Source organism: Orycteropus afer, unplaced genomic scaffold (genome assembly GCF_000298275.1).
Source record: "Orycteropus afer afer isolate SDZICR_OR568_19922 unplaced genomic scaffold, OryAfe1.0 scaffold00136, whole genome shotgun sequence".
NCBI classification, from domain to species: Eukaryota; Metazoa; Chordata; class Mammalia; order Tubulidentata; family Orycteropodidae; genus Orycteropus; species Orycteropus afer.
Genome location: NW_006921723.1, coordinates 191,361 through 197,927, shown reverse-complemented (window position 1 = coordinate 197,927; position 6,567 = coordinate 191,361). Strand labels below are relative to the sequence as shown.

At 48.7% G+C, this 6,567-nt stretch overlaps 1 protein-coding gene across 1 annotated transcript in view; it reads right to left on the bottom strand.

Annotated features, from left to right (window-relative positions):
* Positions 1-5,728, bottom strand: part of HSH2D (hematopoietic SH2 domain containing) — an 11,019-nt gene extending 5,291 nt beyond the window's left edge. Inside the window, exons 1-3 of the mRNA XM_042781602.1 lie at positions 5,604-5,728; positions 3,254-3,343; positions 874-1,039 (exon numbers count right to left, since the gene is read on the bottom strand). Of these exons, the coding sequence (XP_042637536.1) occupies positions 874-1,039; positions 3,254-3,343; positions 5,604-5,728 (381 nt within the window). The remainder of the gene's footprint in view (positions 1-873; positions 1,040-3,253; positions 3,344-5,603) is intronic.
* Positions 5,729-6,567: the final 839 nt, after the last annotated feature.

Here is a 6,567-nt window from a genome sequence, read left to right as displayed (position 1 = left end):
AAAGACAGGCATATGAGTTGCACATTTACCTCTGGTAGATACACTCCTTGGAGAGAACAATCATGGGAGAAAGAAGGGCTGCTTATGCACAGGGAGACAGTTCAGGGGGCAGGAGTGCATGGAGGGATGGACACAGGGAAGAGGTAACTATGGCAAGGAAGTGGGAGGGGAGCTGTTGAATTGTGGTAAATTGTGGTCAATGTCATGAGACAAAGTGTATGTGAACTGCTGTATGGAAAGTGAATTTGCTCTGCAAACCTTCACCCAAATACAAAAAAAAAAAGGTATGCCCCTCTGACTGCTAACTAGAAAGCTGCTGGTTCAAACCCACCAGCCACTCCTGGGAAGGAAGACTGGGCAATCTACTCCCGTAGAGATACTGCCTGGGAAACCCAAGGAGAGGTCGCTATGAATCTGGAAGCGACTCTTGGGCGGTGAGCTTGGTTTTTTTCAGTTTGCGCCTCTCACGGCTGCTTCTGAGGGTCTAGGCCACGCCCACTGAGCTCATGGTTCTGCGAAGGCTCTAACAGGCATGTGACCCTTTGTAAAAGAGAAGTCATATCAACCTCACCTTATAAGGCTATTAGGTCTGCCCACCCGCGGGTGGAAGGCTGCTCTCCTCACCACTAATCCTTGTCCACGTGTCATCCACTGCACTGCTACAAGAAATTATACCAGCCACAGGGCACTGATGCGTGTCCTGCCCTTGTAAGTCAGTAGGGAGTCTGCGTGGGGAACACTCGGTCCACAAGGGGTGGGGTGTATGGGGACAGAGGGGAGTGCCTGTGGGGGACGAAGACAAGGAGGGGCGTGCTTGGAGGCAGAATCTTGAGCGGCCGAAGGGGGTAGATGTGCCCTCGCTGGGCCCCTCACCTGCCCACAGGGCTGGGTCAGCAACTCCCCATATGGCTGCACAGGTTCCTGCTGGTGGAAGGTGACCAGGGCATCCAGCGAGGCGTGGGTCACCCTCTCCCCAGGAATCACAATGCTTCCGTCGTCCAGGAGTTTCACCATGAAGTGACGGCAGCAGCCGTGGGCCCTGCAGGGACACGGCCCAGGCTGGGACATTCTTACTGAACACCTCTACCCCCACCCCAGCTCCAGAGCTGGGACACCCCTACCTCCATCCCAGCCCCAAGCTGGCATTGCCATGGCAACTGGGGTGCCCAGCCCCTATCTTGACTTCTCCACTAACTAGCTGGGTGACTCCTCACTGTGCCTCAGTTTTTCCCATATGCATCATGGAGCTACCCTCCCAGAGTTCTTTCAAGTATGAAACAAGCTACTTGAAAACAAGGCAAGAGCTTACCTCAAGTACCTGGCTGGAGGTCAAGATTGGTAGAAATTATAACAGTCACTATTGGAGCCAGGTCCCGGCCTAGGGCCATATGCCCAGTACACAACAGGTGCTCAATAACTAAAACCAAACCCACTGCCGTCGAGTCATTTCCAACTCATAGCAACCCCTCCTTGGATTTCCAAGGCAGTATCTCTATGGAAATAGATCACCCAACCTTCCTTCCAAGGAGTGCCTGGTGGGTTTGAACCGCCAGCCTTCTGGTAGCAGTCAAATGCCTTAGGTACTATGCCACTAGAGCTCCCTGGTGCTCAATAAATGCTCCAATAATCAATGAAGGTATTTATTAAAGTCTTACTCTGTGCTTCTGATATCTTATTTGACCTTCACATCTGGATGAATTCAGTCTCTGTACTGTCACTTTCCGTTGAGTTGACTCTGACTCTCGATGGCCCCATGTGTGCACAGTAGACTTGCTCCATAGGATTGTCAAGGCTGTGACCTTTTGGAAACACATCACCAGGCCTGTCCTTCTAGGTGCCTCTCGGTGGACTCAAATCCTCAACACTTCAGTTAGTCCAGTGCTTAACCATCTGCACCACGCAGGGACACGTGAATCAAATCTTGTTTTTGTTATAGTTGTCGGGTGCCGTCGCGTTGGCTCTGATAGTGACCCTACGTGAAACAGAATGAAACCCTGCCTGGTCCTGCATCAGCCCCACAGTTGTTGCAATGCTTGAGCCCATTGTTGCAGCCACTGTGTCCATTCATCTCATTGACGGTCTTCCCCTGTTTTGCAGACCTTCTATTTTACCAAGCCTGATACCCTTCCCCAGGGACTGGTCTCTTCTGATAATATGACCAAAGTATGAGAGATGACGCATCACCATCCTCGCTTCTAAGGAGCATCTGGCTGTACTTCTTCTGAGACCGATTTGGTCATTCCTCCGGCAGTCCACGGTGTTTTTGATACTCTTTGCCAGCACCACAATTCAAATGCACCAGTTCTTCTTTGGTCTTCCTTATTCATTGTTCAGCTTTCACATGCATGTGAGGGGATTGAAAATACCATAGCATGGGTCAAGCACACCTTAGTCTTCAAACTGACATCTTTACTCTTGAATACTTAAAAGAGGTCTTTTGTAGCAGATTTACCCAGTGCAATACGATATTTGATTTCTTGACTGCTGCTTCCATGGGCAATGACTGTGGATCCAAGTAAAATGAAATTGCTGACACCTTCAATGTCTTCTCCATTTATCATGAGGTGGCTTATTGGTCCAGTTGTGAGGATTTTTTTTTTTTCTTTATGGTGAGGTGTAATCCATACTGAAGATTGTAGTTTTTGATCTTCATCATTAAGTGTCAAGTCTTCTTCATTCTTCATGCCAAGAATTAAATCTTAGCATTCCCATGTTAGACATGAGGACTGAGGGAAGCCCAGAGAAGCTGAGTGACTTGCTGTAGGTCACATAGCATGTAAGTGGTAGGGGAGACCCTTGAACCTGAGACTATGAGACTCAGAGCCAAGCTTTCCCCACTATGGGTAACTGTAATGGAGCCATTGAGTTCCTCTGGCCAGGAATCTTTTGGATTTGCCTTTTGAAAAGCAGTTTGTGTTTCTGAATCCTCTGAGATGTCAGATCAGGCTTTGAGGTCTCAAGGAGCCAGGTTGTCCTGGGTCTCCCTAATACCCATGGCTCCTGGAGTGGAGTCAAGCTGATGGTGGGACAGTGGTGGGACAGCTCTGGTGCCCCAGCAGCCCCTTTTCTGAGACAGTCCCAATTGTAGCCTGCTGATTACAGCCAGATCTGCCACTGCTCACTCTTCAGTTGGATCTGGCCAGCCCTCACATCAATTGCTCCCTGAGACATGGCATGAATCACCCTTTACCCCCCCCATCAAGGAAGCCCAGAGCCTGTCTCCCCCTTACCCCAGCCCCTACCCTGGCCTTACTTGTAGGAGAGCGTGTAGCCCACATGGCTGTGGCTGACCCTGATGAGAAAGGATCCCAGTGGCTGTGGCTCCAGCAAGTTCTCGGCAGCTCTGGAAAGACACGCACAGGAGGGAGATGGTCATGGTCTAGACACCCAGCACTCAGGCCAGACACCAGGTGCACTCGTCACCCCAGGACTGATGTTCCCCCCAACCCTGCACCATGAAAGGTGATGCCTTTTGGTTTTCTAAATGAACTGGAAAAAAAGCCAAACCAGTTGCCATCACGTCAACTCATGGAGGCCCCCGTATGTCAGCATAGAATCACACTCCCTAGTTTTCAATGGCCGATTTTTCAGAAGGATATCTCCAGGCCTTTGTTCCAAGGCTCCTCTGAGTGGCCTCAAACCACCAACCTTTGGGCTAGCAGCCAAGCACATTCACCCAGGGACTCCTCTAAATGAACACATAACCTGAAACCATTTCTTCTCGGTTGTTTCAGACCTTGGAATGTTCAGGGAAAGGGATGTCCCCCCACAGGTGGCAGGAGGTCTCTGAAGACCTTCCTGCATCCCATAGCAGACCTTCTCCTACCTCCCATAGCCTCTGTCTGCCTTCTCAGTGCCTGGAATCCCCCCATTAATGTGTCTTTGAGTGGATCAAGGTGTCACAGGTAGCAAAGCAGGAGTTGTCCCTCGGATGCGTTTGGGTTCATAACCAGCTCTGCCACTCATTAGCTGTGTGACCCCGGGAAAGCCTATACCCCTCTCTGATTCTCAGCTTCCCTAAGGGCAAAGTAACCCCTCACTCTCAGGACTGATGGGAGAATGGATGAAACACATCAACGTTGTGGTATTGGGACCTGTTAGCTCCTATGTTGCTGTTCTCGTTACTCCTACCACCTGTTGCTGTCAAGTGGCTTCTGACTCATGGCAACCCCGTGTGTTCCAGAGTAGAACAGCTCTGTAGGGTTTTCTTGGCTGTCATCTTTACAGAAGTAGATTGCCAGATTGTTTGAACCCACTGGGTGGGTTCAAACTGCCAACCTTTTGTTAGCAGCCAAGTGCAAGCCATTTGCACCACCCAGGGACCATAGTATTTTTATTACTATAATAATTTATTGTGATGACTGCTGCTCTTATATGGGGTTCACAAAGGGTAAGGGACCTCCTGTGAGACAAGCTAGGGAGTCTCCAGGCCTCACTGCCCAATATGCAGGCCACTGGCCACTTAACACTCTTGAATACTTGAAACATGGCTGGTCCAAATCCAGATGTGTGTGAGTGCAAAACAGATGTGGATTTCAGATGTAGATTACAGATGTGGATTTCAGAGACACAGAGCAACTAAAAGAACAGTAAAACATCTCATGAGTAATGTTTTAGTCCTGATGACTTGTTGAAATGATAATATTTTGGATATGCTACATTCAATATAATATATATTCTATGAATATATGTTAAATATTAACATATGTTATGAATATGAATGCATTATATAAATATATGTTAAGATATTTGATGAAAAAAAAACCACATTGCTGTCAGGTCCATTCTGACTCATGGAAGCCCCATGTGTTAAAGCAGAACTGCTCCATAGGGTTTTCTTGGCTGCGATCTTTAGGGAAGCAGACTGCCAGGCCTTTCTTCCTTGGCATCACTGGGTGGATTTGAACTCCTGACCTTTCAATTAGCAGCTGATCACAAACCACTTGCACTGCCCAGGGATAAAAATATATAAACACATATGAAAATTAATTCCATGCATTTCCTTTTATGGATTTCAGTGTAGCTACCAAAATATTTTAAATTGCATATGTGGCAAAATATTGCCCAGCATTGTCCTGGAGCTCAGAGACCATCCGCAGTCCCTCTCTGTGACCTTCATGGGGTTCTCTTAATTTCCTGCATGCCACAAGTGGCACTAAATGGTCTTCCCTTCATCTGTTTAGGGGTGCCTGACAAGGGGGGTTTCTTTATGTCCTCAGAGGCCACAGTCTAATGGAGAAAGGACCCACTGGGTTGCATCACTGTTGGACTAAGAGCAGCTGCTTGGGGCACTGTTAAGAACTCTGAGGCTGTAACTTGTCGCCATTGGGGCACTGTGTTAAGAAGGATTCTGAGGCCATGAAGATTGGTGAAGTCTGTCCTGGGTGAGGGAGGTGGGCTGCCATATCCCTGGTGGTGCATGGACATTTGTAAATACAAAGGTGAGGCTCAGAGAGGGAAATGGCTTGCCCAAAGTTACCCAGCGAGTCCATGGGAGAGGCAGGATTCAACCCTAGGTCTGCATGCCAAGCTCTGACTTCTGCAAACCTGTTTGGGAGGGGGGCAGGCGGGGAAAAGGGTGAAGGGCAAGGTGTTATCCTCACTCTCTGGAGATGGCACCGTGAAACCACGTGGGGACCCCGTCTTGGGCCAGCTGACCCATCTGGGTGTGCACGAACCAGTCCAGCCTTGGAGGCAGCGGTGGGGGCAGATTACTGTCCTCTGTCATAGCTTCCTAGGAAGGGAACCTAGGGGAGGGAGGAGAGAGAATCAAGACTGGTTTCCACCCCAAACCTTTGGTCTCTTATTGTAGCTTATGTTGCCACTTCCTCCAAGGAGTCCTCCAGGTTTGTGTTTCTTAAGCACTTACTATATGCATCTTAGTCTGCAAGCTCTGCCAAAACCTGCTCAGCATCATGGCAACATACAAGCCACCAGTGACAGACAGGTGGGGCACTGACCAGGAATCGAACCCAGGTCTCCTGTATGGAAGGTGAGAATTCTATCACTGAGCCACTGGTGCCCTCTCTTTCACTCTCATCATGTCATTAACATGATGCTAGGAAGTTCTCTTTATAAATACAAACCAAACTCACTGCCATTGAGTCGATTCGACTCATAGCGATCCCTCCTTGAGTTTCTGAGCTGGTATCTCTATGGAAGTAGATTGCCCAATCTTCCTTCTGAGGAGTGGTTGGTGGGTTTGAACCACCAGCCATCTGGTTAGCAGTCAAATGCCTCAGGCACTACACCACCAGAGCTCCCAAGTATATTTAAATTCCAGGACCCAAACTCAAAACCAAACCCACTGCCATCCAGTCAATTCTGATTCACAGTGAACCCCATTGGGTTTCCAAGGCTGTAAATCTTTTTTTTTAAATTGTGATTTGGGTGAAAATTTACAGAGCAAATTCACTTTCCATACAGTAGTTCACATACACTTTGTCTCATGACATTTACCACAATGCAACAGCTCCCCTCCCACTTCCTCCCAATAATTACCTCTTCCCGGTGTCTACCCCTCCATGGACTCCTGCCCCCTGAGCTGTCTCCTTGTGCATAAGCAGC